The following is a 19470-nucleotide window of genomic DNA, read 5'->3' on the forward strand; positions in this document are numbered from 1 at the left end:
TACTTGCAACTCCTGGTTCCTCTGGTAATGGAATGTCAAAATAAAAGTCATTTTTGATCTTGTCTTCATACTTTTTTAAACAATCATCCAGTTCTTGTTTCAAAATGTCCATCATTGACTGACCCAGCTGCCTTTTTCTATTTTCCAATATGGAAAAATATGGAAAAGAATTATTTTCATCGCAATTCGAACAACATCTTTTTTGCTTAGGGCATTGAAAATCAAAAATAATTTGTCAATTCCTTTCTCAAGCATCCCTTTGCCAAACAATAATCTCGCATTGATTTTTGAGTATGCGTATTTGGAGCAATATCATTATTATTATAAAATAGTGTTGCCCAAGAGTCACATTTTGTCCGTCCAGCTCTCCCAATCTCTTGTGTGTATGCTTCCATTGACGATGGAGGTCCAATATGCATAACATGAGCTATATTAGGAGCATCTACACCCATCCCTAATGCAGTGGTGGCAAATAGAACCCTAATTCTAGAATGTTGCTGTTTAATTTCTTCTAAGATGAAGACTTTCTCTGCTGGAGGTGATGGTGAATGAAACTGGTTGAAGAGTCTGGCTTTACATGATATTTCTTTACCTACATACTGTTTTTCAGTCAAAATTCTATCAAAAAGCTTATATGCTTTTCCACAGAAATCAAGCCTCATATAAATTATTGTCATTGGAAAATTTTCCTTCAGATGCAACAAATTTTTGGCTATCGGTTCTAAAATTTCGGTGACACCATCAAAGCCATACAATGATGGTTTTCTTTCCACTATCGATAAAAATATGTTTGGGCGGTTAGGACTAACACAGACAACTTTTAAATTTTTCATACATAAAGTTTGAGCAAAAGTTTTTGTTTGTTTTTTTGTAGCAGTTGCAGTTACAGCAATGAACTTTAATTCAGGAATCAATGATCTGAGGACTGCCAACTCACTGAAATCTGTACGAAACTCTTTTCCCCAAATTTCAACGCAATGAGCTTCATCAATGGCACAAGCAACAACACGTTCTTTGAATATGTCAGATTTTAAGAGCTGTCTTCCTTCAGCACTTAGAAAGGCTTCTGGATGACCAAACAAAATATCAAGTTCTCCAGATTTCACAATGTCTGATAAGTGTAATAAACCCTGACCCTTAGATTCAGTCTTTCCATTTTCAGTCTTTGGAAACAATGATAGTGAAACATCATCTGGTTTGTCTATCAATGAGTTTGGAAGCATCTCTGCCCTGATACCTTTCTCAGAAAGTAAAGAGACTTGATCACGAATAATTGATGAAAGAGGGCAAACAACAAGCACAATATTGGACTGATTAGGTTGCTTTTGAGGCAAAATCCAAGGTAGCAAGTGAAAGATGAGTGATTTACCATAACCTGTTGGAAGAACAGCAATAACATCATGACCCCCGAGTATGTACTCAAAACACTGTATCTGCTTGGCTTTGAAACAAAAGTTGGCAAATGATGAACATTCAGCTTGGGATGAAAGCACTGAACCAAGCTTTTTGAAAACAGCAGTTGATTTCTCCATTCCTCTCACTTCCTTGATCTACTGAAATCAACTCTAATATATAACTTTGAAACCCTTCCTTCTTTTATAGTCTTTTATAAAACTATATATATTAAAACTAGACCTGTCTGCTGCCTGTGCTGTCTGCCTGTGTAGAATAAAATATTTCTCCTAAATATAAATGTCAGACAGACAGATGCATATGTATGTTTCTTTCTGTACAAAAACGTCATGAACAACAACAAGTTATAGTTCTAAAAGTAGAAGATGAAAGAGTCCTATTTTCTTTTTTTTTCACTGACGCCAGATATTTACCATCTGAAAAAGCAAAACACACCATCCATGTCAGCGGCACTTTTTACAAACCCAGAAAACGGATCTGCTGAACTTCTTACTGCTAAATCGAAAGTTGTTTTGGCTTATGGATATTTAACGGCTATTTTTCATCTATCAACTCGACATATTTCCCGCCAAAAATGGCGTGATCTGATTGGACGTTGAAGAGGCCCAAACCAGGGCCTAAGCGTCCTATCTAATATCAGAAAGCTTATCGCCCTGGGTACGAGGTTGGTATTTCACCAAAACACGGATTGAAAAACGGAAAATCTACTTTCACCCGCACGAACATACCATACCGTACGAACTAGTCAAAAAAATCGAAAGTGCTTCAGTCCGCATTTTTAAATTCATGCTGGCGTCAGGGAAAATAAAATGACAAGGACAAGATGCTGTTTTCTTCTGATTAGAAGTATTGAAATATTGCATCAGATTAATTTCAAATCTGCTTATACATCAAGAAATTTGTTTATTAAAAGCAGAAGTTTTGGTTGTAGACCATATTCAAATTGTAAGTTTTTAAATTGCACTCCTTTTTTGGGTGCTGTTTTTTGCTCTTGACTTGACCACTTGACCAGCTCTTGACTTTGGACTTGAGACTTGACAGCTTGATTGTCAGTTATGGGTGTTTAAAAGATAAAAACGGCAATTATTGCTCATTTCGGCAATAATTGCTGAAAACAGCAATTTTTCCACCAATGAAATGCTGAATAAATGAAAATTGTTATTTTCGGCATAATTATTGCCGTTTTTTGGAAAGAAAAGTTGATTTTACTATTCAATTATTGAACACGTGGTATTTGACACCCTCACGACAAGGGGAGGTTGTCAGTAGTCCGACACTTTCTATTCCGACGGTAAAAAAAAAATGCCCTACGTTGGATGGTGAAGGCTTCTTCGTAAAAGCGAAAGACATGTACCTATTTTTCGGATCCGGCATGCGGGAATAGTGTCAGGATCTGCAGGCGACCTGGTAGGGTTGGGTATGGGTGCGGTTTGGGTGTGGTTACCTATCAGATTGGCTAGGAATTTGGTTATTTATCAGTTAGGGTTAGGGTTGGAGCTCGAAAAAAGCACTCTTTTGTGATTTTCTCTTAATACAGTCTGGTCTGCAGTTTGTACCATATAAATAGCCATCAGAAACTCTTTATCGGCATGAATCCGTGGCGCAGTGGATAAGGCATTGGGCTTCAAAACATCGGAACTTTGCATTTAGTGGGTTCGAATCCCACTGGTGGCGATCTGTCGGTAAGTCATTCAGTAAGCTAGAAAACATAGTAAATAACTCACACAGAACCAGAAAGTCAGAAAAACTACGAACAAGAGACTGGAAAGTATGAAATAAGTCCAGATCTGTCTTTCGTCTTTTAGAAGAAGCCACGACCACGTTGGATTTGATGAATGCGTCACAGTATTCCGACAACAATTTTGTCCGACCACAAGTCAAGAAAATATAAAACGAAATATGAATTGCCGCATCGAAAGCAAGATGAGACACATTTTTTATAAGAAACCATGTGCCAACCAAAATTCTGACTTTGAGGTTGGGCCCCTAAACCCGATGCCAAACTTTTCTTAAATTTTGGGAAGATTGCAGTAGAGTAGGCATTGTTCAAGCAAGAGTCAAGAACATGTTCAGGCCTCTTGATTAATACTTTTTAAAAAGGGCCCGCGCGTGGCCTGTGCGCCCGCACAGTTTCGGACCATACGTTCATTTTAGCAAACAAATTTAAAAATCTTCATCTTTATTCAAATATATATTGTTCAAATATAAAAGTTAATCATCTATTTTCCAATTAAGTTAGAAAAATTATTAAAAAGAATGATTTGAATCTTACATAATATGGTCTTCTTTTTATTCTTTATCCCATTCCCTCTACACAGCGCGGAGTAATTCTAAAGCAAAAATAGGATAGTCCTCCAGTTGCTAGTGAAGATAGGGCTTTCTGTTACATGAAAATATGAACAAGAAGAAAACAGAGGCAATTTCATTCCAAGAAAACATGGTTGGTCATGATAATGCATGCAAACTTTTTTATGGACTTTGGTGTAATCTTTGGATGTTTTAAATAGTTTTAGATCTTGTAAGACTGCTTTTTATTAATTTCTGTTTTGCTCCCCTGGGTTGACTAGGAAACATGGGTTTGCACTTTCTTTTTCTAGGCAGTGTGGCTTGAATCCTTCAGATCCTTGGTTAGAAAAAGCTATACCTGTTTACTTTTTTCTTGCCAGATTCAACAAGCCATCAACCAACAAAATTAATCCTGACATCAAAAAATTCACACAACCTTTCCACTAGACACTTCTAAATTATCTGCCATATGAAGATGTTCCAAAATTAACCAATCGGGTTTACAATCAGAATTCCTCTGGGAATTAGCGAGTCAGGAAATGTAAAGTTACGTAATAGGTAATACATAATTTTTCCGGGGTGAAACCTAGAAAAATATTGAAATGGTTTGTTTTTTTCTTCATTATATATTTAAGTTTCCATTATCAAAATTCTAAAAATGCTAATTTGTAGACCATATTAGAAAATGGTTATATATTTCGCAAAATAAACATTTACAAAAGCTATTACTTAGCTACTATTTTTACCCCCGCTTTTTAGACAGCGTCTTCTGTGGGCGTGATATCAGGCGGAGACAAAACGCCCTCATCGTAAGATTCTCGGGTCGTCATATTGTTTGTTCCTTTTGTCGAGTCTGTTGGTCCTATTGTTCATGCTAAATCCATACACGATGACGTCAATGTTTGGCGGCAGCATACCTGAAAATAAAAACAAAAAGTTTATCATTATTTTTGCATGAATTACGCTACCTTATACGTCATTATAAAATTATACAGAACGAAAGTGAGTCTAGGCCGCCCGCCTAGAGAGCGCGGGCGCTAATATTTTTTCTCTCGCGGTCTTCAGGGGAAAACGAAAGTGATCGATATTCTTCGAAAGGAGAACTTTTTTCTTATAAGAAGTTGAGAGCTGGGTTTATTTCCAGTCATATTGGAGCAATCTCATTCTAGTTTCTACGAATCAGTAGGTCTTCCTCGTAGATTTTTAACGGGTTCGTTTTTGAATTTAAGATACTAGATGTTGGTATTTATTTATAAAAAAAGTAGCATAAGCTTTGTTCTTACAGTAGGCTTAAGATAGCATACGTTTCGTTCTTATAGTTGGCTTAAGATTTAAATGAGTACTGAAGAACCATGAGCTTGCAAATATGTTACAACGCTTCAGTCATTTTGCGCATCATTCAATCTAAGCCTAGTTTTAGAGGTGTCTAAGAGAGGATTATTGGATTGATAAATATTCATTCTCACCTTTAAGACATGTATCGTTAAAGTCTGTGTTGTCCATAGTTGGTTGTAAGTGATTTTATTAAAATTTTAAAGAATTTTAGCAAGGTCTTCACAGTGTGGAAGGTCTCGTGCTAGAAAGGGTTTTTTTCTGGAGGGGATCGAATTTGGTTGATTTCTGGCTGTATAGAATTAGTCAATTGTTCTTTTCATTTTTTCTGAATGCCTTTATTGTCTATTTATAATTGTTATTATCACTGAGCTTTTGTTTCTTTGGAAGTTTTTGATTGGTTGGTTTCAACCTCGATTGTTTTTTATTCAATGGCGATCTTTTGAACGGGCCGTATTAGTAGGGTCGTTGCGTTTTTTCAGTTTTTCCTTGGGCGGTTATTTGCTTTCTCTATTTTTTCCGCGGGTGGTTTTTGTATGTTCCTTGTCGTAATGCAGTCGGTGTCTTTTGGGCGGCTAGTTTCCGCATCGATAAGTTAGGTTCGAAATGTTTTCCTTTTGTCAGAGATTATCTATGATTATTTGGAAGCTAGGGGGAGGTGTTTATCGAAAATTCAATCAATGTTTTTATTAGTGAAAATACTTTGGTTGTGGATAACAATTTTCCTCAATATATACATGTATTCTTTTAATATACCGCTACCGTGGTTAAAATATATCCTCTTGCCATAGGTAAAATACATATATAAGGTTCTGTAAAAAATGCTGAAAAATCCCGAAATGAAAATGAAAAATTAGCAAGCAGACAGTGGTGTCTCCACCCAACCCAGCCAGTCTTGTTGTAGGGGTGGCAGGGCGGAGACCCCACTGCTTGCTCTTTTGGGTAAGTTTTCAGTTCAATTTGTGAATTTTGCCCTTATTAGGTGCAGGGCTGCAAATAAATATTTCTAGTCAATCGGACATCGAATGTCCGACAGAAATAAAATCCTGTCGGTCAAACTCAAAATCCTGTCGGTCATTCAGTGTATATTTTTTTTCAAAGTTACGGAGAAAGCGAGTAGGAAAAATAAAAGTTACCTTTGAACAGTTTGTTACTGTATATAACAGAGAAATTGATTCGATAAAAGTGATCTTAGAAACACCCTTGGAAGTTACGAAGAAAGCGAGTCGATAAAAGTTTGACTTTGAAACACCCTTGAAAGTTACGAAGAAAGCGAATTGATAAAAGTGATCTTAGAAACACCCTTGAAAGTTATGAAGTAAGCGAGTTGATAAAAGTGATCTTAGAAACACTCTTGAAAGTTATGAAGTAAGCAAGTTGATGAAAATGGTCTTAAAAAAACTCTTGAAAGTTACGAAGAAAGCGAGTCGATAAAAGTTTAACTTTGAGACAACCTTGGAAGTTACAAAGAAAGCAAATTGATAAAAGTGATCTTAGAAACAAAGAAGGTTACGAAGAAAGCAAGTTGACAAAAGTGATTTAGAAACACCCTTAAAAGAGTTACAAAGAAAGCAGGTCGATAAAAGTGATCTTAGAAACAAAGAAAGTAACGAAGAAAGCAAGTCGATAAAAGTTAACTTAGAAACACCCTGAAAGCTACAAAGTAAGCGAGTATTAAAAGATTAGGCTAAGTAAGAGACAGGGGTGTAAGAGATTTATTTTCAACTCTCAAGTTAATGGTTTATTCCTTTTTTCATTCGGACATCATGACCGACACAAAAGATTTTCAGTCGGTCAAATAGCTTTTTCAGTCGGACATTGACCGATGAGCGACGCTTATTTGCAGCCCTGTAGGTGTTCTTTTATATTTTTGTGTCGTCGGTATATTACAGATGGTCTTTGCGATATAATTTTATTTAGTTCTTGGTCTTCTTCTATTATTTTCCAATGTTTTAGTAAAAGTTTTTGTAGAGGTTTTAGGTGATCGTAATATTTTATTATGAACGGCAATCTCTTTTCCACTTGTTTGTTTCTTCCAGAGTTTAATTTGGTTTTATACAGGCATTGTTTTCGGGTTATTCCATTGATCTTGTTAATGTTTACGTTGATTAGGTTTTTTGGGTATCCTCGGGAGAGGAGAACCCTTTTAAGGGATTGTAGTTCTTTTTTCAAAATCTTATTGTTTGTTGTTAGGAGTCTGTATCTTAAGACTTGGGTGTAGATGATATTGGATTTTGTGTGTTGTGGGTGGTAAGAGTCGTAATGTAGTAGGAATTTTGCGTCTGTCGGTTTCGTGTATAGTTTGCTTTTAAATCTCCTGGACAATTTGTTTTTGTAAATCGTCGTATCTAAAAAGTCAATTTGTTTTTTAGAAAATTCGTGTGTAAATTTTATAGTTGGATGGAGTTTATTTAGGTATAGTAAAAAGGTTCTTAAAGTCTATTCACGATAAGTGTGCACTCTTTTTTCATTTACCTATAACTTTTGAGTGAATTCTTCAATCTTTATAAATTTGGTATCATTGGAAAGATATTAGTGAGTGGAACAATTTGAAATAAAAAAATCTTTAAAAAAATTCTAAAAATGAAGATGAAAATGAAGAAGAAGAAAATAAAGATCTTGTAGAAAAGTGCTATAACTTTCATTTTCACTGGATAGATTCTTTGATCTTAGGAAATCATCACTGTGAAGAAATTTCATTAAAATATTTATTCAATATAAAGTTATGATACAAAGTTAATAAGTTATTGACCCCCGGGGGGGGGCACTCAAGGTAAATGACCTACCAGACGTTCGACCCTTAAGGGTAGGTTTTTCATAGTTCAGCTAGTGCACTGTAAGGGTAGGAAATTACAAAACTGCACTGAAATGCACTGTAAGGATAGGAAATTGTGATAAAAGGTCAATTTTTTGGTAAAATTGGTACAAAATTGGTCAATTTTGGAGGAAGAATTCCACATTTTCTTGGAAAATTGCAAATGTTTTCGCCCTTACGGGCGAGAAATTTAGAAAAAGTGCACTGTAAGGGTATGATTTTTCATGGAAATTCACTGCACTGTAAGGGTCCGATTTTAGAAGCCAAATTTTGGGCCGAACGTATGGTCGTTTTCAGATCGAGTGCCCCCCCCCCCGGGTATTGACCCCAAAAAACAGCAAAAAACTACAGAAAACAGCGTTTTTAGACGTCAATCAGCTTATAACTTTGTTTGATATCTTTTGACTGAATGATTATTTTTGAGAATTTTTTTCACAGTGACGACATTCGATAATTAAGTATTCACTTCAGTGAAAATGATAGTTATAGCACTTTTCTACAAGATCTTCATTTTTTTCTTCTTCATTTTCATCTTCATTTTTATAATCTTTTTAAAGTTTTTTTGATTTCAAATTGTTCCACTCACTAATATCTTTCCAACGATACCAAATTTATAAAGATTGAAGAATTCCCTCAAAAGTTATAGGTAAATGAAAAAAGAGTGCACACTTATCGTGAGTAGACCTTAGTTCTATTTTTGTACCCTTCCACAATTTTGAGGTTGGGAATGGGTCCTGTGAAGATAAAAAAATTTTGACTAGACGTTTTTTTGGCAAACCCAAAAACTCTAATTTTCTTCCCTAAAGCTAAAAAGGTTACGGGTTCTGGGCAATCGAGGCAAAAATCAGCAAAAAGCTGGTGTTTTCCGTAAATCTGAGAATCGCGATAAGATCCTCCACTGCTAGGGAGACCAAGCTCTATAATATTAGAACTTTGTATGTTGAGGTAATTTTTGTTTTTTCTAAAATTTTGAGCTTGGATATCCAGGCTATTAAAGGCGGTGCATTTTTTTGCTATAAATTATCTTTACGCAAATTTGATTTTTTATTAATATTATCTCAGTAAAAAACCCTATTCAACATTCGACACTCTAAAATCTTTAGTTCAGGACAAAAGTGACGTCGGGAAAAAAAAACTTCTAAATTGTGGATTTATTTTACAGATTCTGACTACATTAATTTATTACTGTCAGACTAGAAAGTGTTGGACTAGTGTTGGAAAAAACACCAAAACCACCCCATAACCCCCATTTTACGGTTACGACCTGGAAAAATCCGAAAATCTGAAAATCGGGTAAACATTTTTCCAAAAATCGGGAAATTGGGAAACCTTTTTTCGGAAAATCAGGAAATTGGGAAAACTTTTTTCCAAAAATCAGAAAAACAGGAAAAATTTTCTCAAAAATCCAAAATGCGTGAGAAATCAAACTTTTCAAAAATTACGTGAGACCATGTGGAAATGCATGAGTCTCACAACCAATGCGTGAGAGTTGGCACTTCTAATGTACGAATGTTGAATGTTTGAATTCAAATGTTCAAATGTTTACATTGACTCGATAAACCTTTATTTCAGTGGGATCTGGTAGGATTTCAATTCATTCCAAGAAGTTTGGAAGAATGATCTTGGACAAACTTGGCTTGATCAATTTATAATAGAACAACTTTACATTTCTATTTTAGCAGATAATTTCTGAACCTTTTTATTTCCACACACAGGTAGTACATGAGAAATTTTTTTCTCAAACACCAGCATCTTCTTTAGTAAAGACAGTATTATAGACTAATAAAACTCCTCTCTATCAAGATTACAGGATTTAGAGTGTGGTCCGATTTCACTTTTGTTTTCTGTGGTTTCATTTTTAATTTTAAGTCAACATCTTAGCGAAGGGGGCTCGCCCATCATAATTACAAAAACCATTTAAATAAAAACAAATTGAGTCTCTTACTGTAGACCTGCCAACTTGAGATGTTCATTTTTTGCTTGAGATAAAAATTTCTAAACAAAATTGAATATTTTCCAGAAAATTGGAAATCGGGAAAACTTTTTTCCTAAAATTTGGAAAATCAGGGAAACTTTTTTCCCAAAAATCAGAAAATCTGGGCAACTTTTTTCCAAAAAATGGAAAAACGGAGAAAATTTTCTTTTCAAGAACTGTGTGAGGCAATGTGGTAATCTCTAAGGGTCCCAAAAACGCCTATTTTTCTATTCTCTAAGGGTCAATTTTTTGGCTTGGACATATACGTGTCGCAAACCTAGTACCCCCTTCGGATATAGCTTTTGTTTAATTAAGTTCAGTTAACGTCCAAATGGTTCAAGTATCAATAGCGCGACCAAATTCAGGATGTCATGTTGAATAATTAAATAACTCCAGCATCAAAGCAATGATAAGAAAAAAATTAGGACACTTTTACAACAGTTAAGCATTTTAAAATGTGTCATTGTTTGAATGCTGGAGTTGGTTTTTAAAAGCATAAACTGCGCTAAATCCTCATAAATGGATTCAAGGGAAACATTAGAGGATGTCATTACACACAACGGAAACAGGTCAATAATAATTCTATTTTGTTTTGAAAGATCTCTTTTCAGAATTTAGTGTTGAATTTGGTGAGGGAATCTTGTAAACATTTTGTTTTTTTCTCTGCTACTGGCAGTTATCCGGGGTAGAGTTTGGAATATTTTTTTATTCAATGCTCCTCAAGAGACAGTTTGTTTATTCCAATTACTATTACATTTTACAGATCGCATGATGACCTTCGTTAAAAAAGCTAAGAAAATGGAACTTTAACGTTATCAATCAAAGAAAATGAAAACCTAACTAAATTATATGTACAAAAAAGCATCACCAAGACTTTGGACCTTGCTTAAGTTATCATGCATATTATATCAGAGTTTAAAATTATTGCTTAATCTGCTTGGTGTCCTTTTTTTTAGTTCTATTGTAAAAGAAAACTACAGTTTATTGAATTTAGTAATTTAAAATCCTACCAAATTATGGCTTCAAGAGCTGACAGAGAAGCAACTCAATTGAGTAAGACTTTGTCATATTTATTACGGCATGGCTCCAAGGAACATAGATTGAAAATGGACACTAATGGTTTCTCAAAGCTTGATGATGTTATTAAAACTATTAGAAAAATGTTACCAAAACAAACCATAACTACACCTCGAATAGAAGATATTGTCAAAAATTGTAAGAAACAACGATTTAAAATTGTTGAAATTGATGGGGTGAAATTTATAAGGGCTAATCAAGGACATACTTTAAAAGATGTGGAGTCTGCTGATCTGAAGGTTATTGAACATTTCGAAGATGGACCTTCTGGTAAAATAATTCATGGGACAACACAACAAGCTTGGCAATTCATAAAATCATCAGGGTTAAATAAAATGAAACGTAATCATATTCACATGGCTAGAGGAAATTTCGGTGAAGCGAAAAGCGGAGCAAGATCATCATCTAATATAATCATTACAATCAATGGTAATCAAGCCTTAAAAGACGGTATTAAATTTTTTGAATCAGATAATGGAGTGATATTGTCACCTGGAAATGATAATGGAACAATTGAAACGGAATATTTTGTAGATGTTTATGATAGACAACTTGGAAAGCAGATTTTCCCATAATTTTTTTTTGTCTATAATAAGATGTTTTTGACAGAAATTAATACGTAAACTAAAAGAAAGGGATTCCAGTTTGATACAAAGTAGAAGAGGTTTTGTGAACCCACAAATTTTTTGAAGAACTTTTAATGTTCTCTTTGATAAGATTTTTGAAATTGAAACCAGGATTTTTATTACTACCAACCACAGAAATTATTATTGGATAGAAATGGAAAAAAAACTTTACTTTTTTTAATACGTCTCAATACTGTAATATATTTCATTTTCTTTTAATTGATTTTTTACTTTCGTTTTTTAATGTGCAGTCTGAAAAACATTTTGTTTGTGAAAAAACATAAGGTCTATATAGCTTCTTGTAGTTAATATTATTTTTAAACTACAAATAAATATTTTGTGACTCTACTGTAAGGGCTAAAAAATTTTATCTATTTTATATAAAAAAGGATCTTTATGCTTATGTGAATTTAATTTATGATGATATTTTGTGCACAGTTCAATGATAATAAAATTTACAATTCACAAAAAATTATTTTCTTCGAGCATGAGGTGCATGTCACCAAATTCTTATTTTTTAAGAAGTCTCCAGGATGGAAAAACAGTAAGACCCTCTTGAGGATATTTTGAATTCCAGTTTGGATTCCTTTTGAAATATTTATCTAATTGACTTCAGAAAGTTTGCAAGTGTGCACCAAATAAAAATTTTGGCATCATTGATGACGTCATCATTCGTTTAAAATACCAAAAATAGGACCCTCTCTAACTTTTTTCACTTTAATTTTTTTTGCTCAAATTTTGTGAGGCAACTCCACATGACAATGACATGTATTTTTTGGACAGAGGGTCAATTTTATGCCACCCTGTTGGTATCATGTATTTTACAGACTGGCCCAAAATTGCCCCTTTTTTGCCTAAACAGCCCAAGGATACTATATCTAGTGATTGCAAAATGCTATTGAATTGAAATGTTAATAAAATTATCATGTATTGATGATAAAAAGTATCAGATACCTTAAAGGAAGAAATTTTGGTGGGAATTTAATTTGGCGGATGGCCAAAAAAGTTTTTTCAGAGGGAATTTAATTTGGCGGATGGACGAAAAAACTAAATTTGGCGGGAATTTAATTTGGCAGTCGCTTAAAAGTTTAACCTTAAGATGGTGTCAAAACAGGGAAAAAATAGCAAAAACACCTTAAAAGAGATCATATTTTCAAAATGTTTAATTTGGCGGGAATTTAATTTGGCGGATGGCGGAAAAAAGAAATTTTGGCAGGAACTTAATTTGGCGGATTTCAGTCAAATCCGCCAAATCCGCCAAATTTTCTTTCCGCCAAAATTTCTTCCTTTTAAAAAGGTATTAATGATACAATCTTGCAGCACAAATATCAGCATAATCGGAGGAGCGGTTATGCTGAAAGTGATCCTTTTACGTAAGAAACAGATCTCTCACGTGACTAAATTGAAATTTCGCACTCTGTCTGAGATGTAAATACCGTATGTATCACTGGTGAAAATTTCTAGCCAAAAACTCCAGTAGTTTATGAGCTTCAGCAGGTGCTCAATGCGTATTTTACAGACTGGTCTGCAAAGTACCAAATACTCATCAGTTTATTTGATAAATCAGCCTTAAGCAACAAATTTCAGTCAAATCGAATGAGTCAATCAGTCAATACATTATTTTGGTCAAGTTTACATTCTGGTCTGTATAATATCAACCAGGGCGAACCAAATTTTTAAAAATCATCTTCAGTTATCCCTATCTATCTACCACTGGACAAAAGGTCATAACACTTGTCCCCCCCCAGATGCTTAATCCCTACTAAAAAAATAGGAAGATGCTCGAAGGGTTAAGCTGTTTAAACTCGAACATTTTTACATCCTGGAAAGAAAAGTTAGATTGTGTTTAAAGAATATCTTTTAGACTGCAAGAGAACTTTTACCAAATTTACTGGAATTTTAGAGACATAAATAACTTAACTTAATCTCATGGTTGATTGAAATTCGATTGACGTTTTTGCTTACGTTAATTTGTAATTTCCCGCGAACTTGTAATTTCCCTCCTAGCTTTTGTAATTTCCCTCCTAGATTTTGTAATTTCCCGCAAAAGTGAAATTTTCATCGTTTGGAAATTCAATCACTTTTTTCTACTTTCTTACTAACTTCAAAGGCTTAAGTAAATAGAATACTATCCAATTAAAACTCGATTCGCATTTTTATGACTTTTTCGAGACTTCTTTTTAAATTTTCAGATTGATTTCCAGTGTTAAATTGACGTCTTTCAGAATTGTTAGAATTTCAATCCAAACCATGAGATTAACCAGGAATCCCATGCTTGTTTTCGTGAAATTCTGGATAAATTACCCTCGGTCAAATTTCGAAATGTTTTAAATTTCCCTCGTTGCACTCGGGAAATTTATCCCGAATTTCCCTTATAACCATGAGATTACTAGTACTTATTTCTCACTGATTTGTAACAAAAGTAGCTTGATATTCTCTGCATACTATTTTTTTTAAATCTTCTTGATTAAAAATTGTTTGAATATATGATGGACAAGAGCACATTGTTTGAAATTTTTCTGAAGAACTTTATACCAATTTCTAATTGTACCTGGAAATTTTTGCCATATTTAAGAAATTTGAAATTTGAATTTACGGAGTGATGTGACACTTTATACCTTCTCTCTTTTCTGCTCTATATAAAAAGAACTGTATCTAGAAAATAAAATTAAATAAATCAAGTATTTTCCTCTAAACTTCAGCAAAAACAACTACAACTACTGCTACAAGTAAAGAAAATATCAAAACCATGGATGGAATGGAAATAAAAGATATGAAGTTAGTGCCATGCACTCAATCTAAATATGTTGTTCCTGGTCGTGTTACGTTCAATCAGGTAAAAATGACAATACAGGATTTGTTTTGTTTCCCATAGTGGTTCATTTATGTCTGTTTTTGTATATTTTTGGATGAATGAGATGGGATTTTTAATTTTTAAGTAGAGTTATGATATTTTTCTGTTTAACTTGGCTTTTATCTTTACTCAATTTTTAAAGTTTTCTTTTTTTGTCTTGAATCGGGATTCTTTCTCTATTTCTCCTCAAAACTTGAAAGATACAAAGGAATGTGTATTGCATTGAAGTTTGGATTTGTATTGTTTGCATTAACTCAAAAATTTTTCTTCACTCTTTTCTCTTAGAATGGTCGGCAACGAAAATGGGATTACGTTAAAGTTCACGATTCGTAGGTTTCCTTTCTCTTAAACATAGTATTCATGATATGCACCCTTGCAATGTCTTCACACGTCGCATTGCGTAATATTACGTAATCTGTTCTTGCCGCCATGTTGGTTTGAATAAAAAATCCGCGGCAAAATAATCAGGTGGCAAATTCAATGTGTTTTGTCTCCCAAACCCTTAAAATACACCCAGACCCCTACCTCTCCTTTCTGGGAACTTGATATCTCAAAATTCAGATTTTACAAGTCACGTCAAATAACATGAAGATAGCAGGTGCATCCGATATTTCTAAGATATTCTGCACAATGAAAAGAATAAGAAGATTATGATGAATTCTATTGCTTTTTTACCTCAAATGATCGATCTGTGTACCAAATAAAAAAAGAATTCCTTTAATCAAAGAACTCGACGGTTGTCCTGGAATAATTAAATTATACTCTTATTTATTAGCACTTACTTTTTCATTATCATATAATTTAGGGTATCCATTTTGATTTACAACAAGACCAGAGATGCATTTGTGTTGGTAAGACAATTCAGACCAGGTAAAAGGATTAAGTTCACATAATTTTTACTCTCCCGCAGTGTGATGATGGGTCTTTCCTTTGAATCAAACAAAAATATACAAACTGGCACCAATTTTGACCTGTTAATACAAACTTGTTGCCATTAGTGTAGGTTTATGCTAACAAATCTAGCTCCTAAGAGGCCTTGTTAACATAAAAAGGTCAAATTAGAAAGATACTGTATACACTTCTTAATACTTGGAACGTTGAACCTTGCGTCAATTTCTTGGTGCGAGCATTGTGGGGCAACTTACTGTCAACCGGATATGCCATTTTATCATAAAGAAAGCCGGTCATGATTAATAATAGATATAATAGATCTTTTTCACGCGCAATGCTTACCTCGTTTACTAAATATTGCTATGGTAACTAATTGAAGATTCGAAGAGGAGTTCGTGAGAAGTTTACTCTATAAACAAAATTAACAATTGAAGACTTTCAGAGAGTCGTTGCACTCAAAATATTTTATGAAACAATTAGTTTTTATTACTTGTTTTCGTTCTTACGTTGATCATCAATCACGATAAAAACCTTCTTCGTGTTCTTGTAATTCCAGCACCTTATCTGAACATCAATTCCAAAATGTTGAAAGAAGAAGTTTCAGACATTGAAAATAAATCATCTGAAAAGAAAGATTTCAAAACAGTTGCTCCCTTTGAGCTTGGTGTCACTTATGAATTATGTGCTGGTATAGTTGACCAAAAACGTTCTTTAGTTGAAATAGCACAAAGTGAAATTGAAGAAGAGACAGGTTATATTGTCCCTTTGGAAAACATCAAACAAATATTCAGACATACTGCGACAGGACATTCAGGGAATATGGGTACTGCATTTTATGCTGAGGTGACAGATGACATGAAAACAGCCAAAGGTGGTGGTGTCCAAGATTCTGGTGAATTCATTGATCTGTATTACCTACCAAGGACTGATGCTAAAGATTTTGCTCTTGATGAGAGATATGTAAAGCCTTCAAGCTTCATTGCAGCCATAATGTGGTTTTTCATCAATCAGCAAAAATAAATAAAAATGAAAAATAATTTTTATTTAAGTTTCATTTTCATTTTTTTTTGTAGTATTTTGTAATCAATCAGTTTGAATGATAAAAATCATTTTTATATTTATTGGACTGTTAGGGCTTTTCCTCATTTTATTTTCTTCCTTAGAAATACAATACAATAAAATGAAAATGCTTTTGATCTTTACCTGTAATTTTTAATTATAGAATAAACAAAACAAAACATGGAAGAATTAAAAATCAGTGATATGCAACTGGCTCCTTTTGTTGACTCCGACGAATTACCAATCGGACGCGTTGCTTTCAAACAGGTGAAACCAGTTAATAGTGGGTGTTCATTGAAAAAGGGAAATTATATAAATGCAAATTCTGATAATTATGTCCTAACTTTTCAATTTATTTTTCGAAAATCCATTATCATTACATTAAGAGTTGAATATCTCTTGAACAAAGAGCTTCCATCTTTATATTTATAATTTTTCGTTACTCCAGTGAGACAATAAATTTTGAGAATTTTAATCTGTTCCCACGTTATTCCAAAAACAATCAATCTCTTATTATTATTATTTGACGAAAGTTTTCTTTTAGGTAGATTTACATAGAATTCCCATTTCCGATCAAGATCTCCAAATTTTTATAAAGCTGATGAAAATCAATGTTTTTTTTCTTTCAGAATGGATGCAAACGCCTTTGGGATTACGTGGATTACAAAGATCAGTAAGCACTCGTGACAGCGTATTCCACAGATATCTTATATGAAACAATAGATAGAGCTACTCTGTATTTCCCTAGCAACAACAGTTGACGCAAAATAATGCGCCATCGTTGCTGAAAGTAGACCACAGTTCGGTACCGGCAATTTGCTCAAGCAAAATCATTGAATTCCAAAGTCTATCGGCGCGAAAATGATTTAATGTCGACTTTTGCATATGATTTTGACGAGATATTTAGCATCATTAGTTTAACATTCGTTCTTTTATCTTAGAATTCAAGCTCTTGTCTACAACAAAACCAGAGATGCTTTTGTTCTACGCAAAGAATTCAGACCTGGTATGAAAAATGTATTAAATTATAATCGGAAAGTGATGAGATTGAACAAGTTCCTTTCTTTCTCTCTCCCACTTTCAACGGAATTCGGCATTTTAGTTGCTGTACATCTTCTTATCCAATCTACAGGGTGTCCTTTTAAAAAAGTACTTTGTCAGACCACTTCTTAGTTCTATAAGTAGAAGAATAATAAGAAGTTTCTTCTAAATACAGATCACAATAATGCAACAATGAAGCACAAAAGGTAGAGATTAACATTGTGATTACCGTAATAAAATAATTAACATTTCATTCAATGAATGTCTTTTTTAAAAAACAATTAAAGATCGAAGTAATTAAAAAGAGTACTTTTTATATTTTTGATTGTGATACAAACGCAAATATTTTTTCAATAACGATTTTCAGGACACCCTGTAGTGTGAATCCATATCCTTGTACTTTGCGAGTTTGGAGAAATACTCCAGGTAATTTTTTGTCTATTCCTTTTATTTACAGCACCTTATCTGAACATCAATTCCAAAATGTTAAAAGAAGAAGTTTCAGACATTGAAAATAAATCATCTGAAAAGAAAGAATTCAAAACAGTTGCTCCCTTTGAGCTTGGTGTCACTTATGAATTATGTGCTGGTATAGTTGACCAAAAACGTCCTCTAGTTGAAATTACAAAAGATGCAATCTCTCAAATGATGGGTTATAACGTAGAAGAGAAACAAATCAAGCGAATTTATCAGACCAATCATGTTGGATATTCAGGTGACCGATGTGATATATACATTGTGGAAGTGACAGATGAAATGTTGATAAAAGATTTCAAACCTGATGCTGATCTCGTTGAATATTTTTATTTGTCAAGGAATGATGCTCAGGAGTTTGCAACGAGTGATGAATACGTGAAAAATAGTAATGTTATTGCATCTATATTATGGTGTTTCTTGCACAATATCTTTTGAGCTTGTGGTTGGCTCATAATGTTTCATCATTTTAAAAAGAATAATCAAATATGTTTGAGAGATTCTGCCGAAAGATACTTTGTCGACTAAAACCAATAAAATCGAAATCTTTCGAAAAATGTTCAAAGTATGCGAGGGGTCTGGAGCCTTGTTTATATAAAGAGATTTCGCCAAGGACCTTGGAATGGGTTGCAAGTTGAAAATTGTAAATAAATATCATGCATTTAAATGTTTTGACTTAATTCTACATGGGAATCTATCTGGCTTTTCCAATATACAGTGTGTCTCAAAAAAAGTCAAAAAAATTTTATATAAACTAAAATCCTCATAATTTGTGCCAAATTTTAGTCCACGAATACTTATTTTTCAGTATCAAAAACCTTTGCACTCATCTTTGGGAATTTGGATATCTATTGATTGAACAGAGAATTATTGTCTTATTTCAATTATTCTATACCCAGTTTAGATGTTGAGTTTTGAGGATTTTACTGTGTATTAAAATTTGTCCGCTTTTTTTTGGGACACGCTGTAAAATTAATTTTAGCTATTCTTATTTTTACGTAATAATGATATAGTTTGCAAAACATTGAGATAAACTTTTCTCAATTTTTTTTCCCAAAGAGATATTATATTATGAAGTTTATGTATTGACAACATTACTGTAACGACTATTTAATTGCAACAAAGTTGATTTTGATCTTTTACCAATTGATGTGCATTTATAGGTAATGAATGACGTCAGTTAAATCAAGATGATGCCAGCACCTTTTCATTAATTACTTCACTCTGTTGTACTATGAAAAATCTCTATTTTATTTTATATTTTAGTATTTTTCGCAGTAATCCTTTGGTGGGTTATTGTATTTTATATTTGAATATATGAAATTTGAATCTGAATATTAGTAGGAAAAAAATTAAATAGTTATATAAAAACAATCTTTAGAGTAAATTATATGTTTGGATATAAACTGTCATCAACTGTGTTCAATTTATGATTAAGAAATACCTCTTTGTCAACACAGACCCGTTCTAAGACAGCTTTAAAACACTCGTTTGCTGAAAACCTACCCTGAAATTCCAATGGATAAACCGTAGTAAATAAACTTTTCCATAAAAATAATGAAGTTGAACGTTAGAATTTGTCTGTGTACTCAAAAAATACTGTATATAATGTACTTAAATGGACCAT

The 19470-nt window shown here is 33.4% G+C and overlaps 3 protein-coding genes and 1 pseudogene across 4 annotated transcripts; 3 read left to right on the forward strand and 1 right to left on the reverse strand.

The window, feature by feature from the left end:
- Positions 1-221: 221 nt before the first annotated feature.
- LOC136823246 (ATP-dependent DNA helicase Q1-like) lies at positions 222-2189 on the reverse strand (annotated as a pseudogene).
- On the forward strand, positions 2182-16395 carry LOC136823293 (uridine diphosphate glucose pyrophosphatase NUDT14-like). 2 transcript variants are annotated; one of them, XM_067079472.1, is made up of 5 exons: positions 2182-2358; positions 14227-14360; positions 14664-14707; positions 15184-15248; positions 15826-16395. In XM_067079472.1, the coding sequence occupies exons 1-5, from the start codon at positions 2223-2225 to the stop codon at positions 16287-16289; spliced, it is 843 nt and encodes a 280-aa protein (XP_066935573.1). In that variant the 5' UTR covers positions 2182-2222; the 3' UTR covers positions 16290-16395. The 2 variants fall into 2 exon arrangements, with proteins under 2 accessions (XP_066935573.1, XP_066935574.1); XM_067079473.1 differs by lacking the exon at positions 2182-2358 and adding an exon at positions 3942-4257.
- LOC136823295 (uncharacterized) lies at positions 8633-11671 on the forward strand. Its single transcript, XM_067079476.1, has one exon. The coding sequence runs from the start codon at positions 10838-10840 to the stop codon at positions 11471-11473; it is 636 nt and encodes a 211-aa protein (XP_066935577.1). The 5' UTR covers positions 8633-10837; the 3' UTR covers positions 11474-11671.
- Positions 16396-16449: 54 nt separating the features above from the next.
- LOC136823294 (uridine diphosphate glucose pyrophosphatase NUDT14-like) lies at positions 16450-19170 on the forward strand. Its single transcript, XM_067079474.1, has 4 exons — positions 16450-16595; positions 16958-17001; positions 17270-17334; positions 17827-19170. The coding sequence occupies exons 1-4, from the start codon at positions 16509-16511 to the stop codon at positions 18279-18281; spliced, it is 651 nt and encodes a 216-aa protein (XP_066935575.1). The 5' UTR covers positions 16450-16508; the 3' UTR covers positions 18282-19170.
- The last annotated feature ends 300 nt before the right edge of the window (positions 19171-19470 follow it).

This window comes from Clytia hemisphaerica, unplaced genomic scaffold (assembly GCF_902728285.1).
Source record: "Clytia hemisphaerica strain Z4C2 unplaced genomic scaffold, Clytia hemisphaerica genome assembly, whole genome shotgun sequence".
NCBI lineage: Eukaryota > Metazoa > Cnidaria > Hydrozoa > Leptothecata > Clytiidae > Clytia > Clytia hemisphaerica.

Excerpts from the sequence above, each read along its gene's own strand:
- LOC136823295 (XM_067079476.1), top strand. The coding sequence starts at position 10,838 with ATGGCTTCAAGAGCTGACAGAGAAGCAACTCAATTGAGTAAGACTTTG.
- LOC136823293 (XM_067079472.1), top strand. The coding sequence starts at position 2,223 with ATGACAAGGACAAGATGCTGTTTTCTTCTGATTAGAAGTATTGAAATA. Across the intron at positions 14,361-14,663 it reads GTCGTGTTACGTTCAATCAG|AATGGTCGGCAACGAAAATG; the intron begins GTAAAAATGACA and ends CTTTTCTCTTAG. Across the intron at positions 15,249-15,825 it reads GGTAAGACAATTCAGACCAG|CACCTTATCTGAACATCAAT; the intron begins GTAAAAGGATTA and ends TTGTAATTCCAG.
- LOC136823294 (XM_067079474.1), top strand. The coding sequence starts at position 16,509 with ATGGAAGAATTAAAAATCAGTGATATGCAACTGGCTCCTTTTGTTGAC. Across the intron at positions 17,002-17,269 it reads TACGTGGATTACAAAGATCA|AATTCAAGCTCTTGTCTACA; the intron begins GTAAGCACTCGT and ends CTTTTATCTTAG. Across the intron at positions 17,335-17,826 it reads ACGCAAAGAATTCAGACCTG|CACCTTATCTGAACATCAAT; the intron begins GTATGAAAAATG and ends TTTTATTTACAG.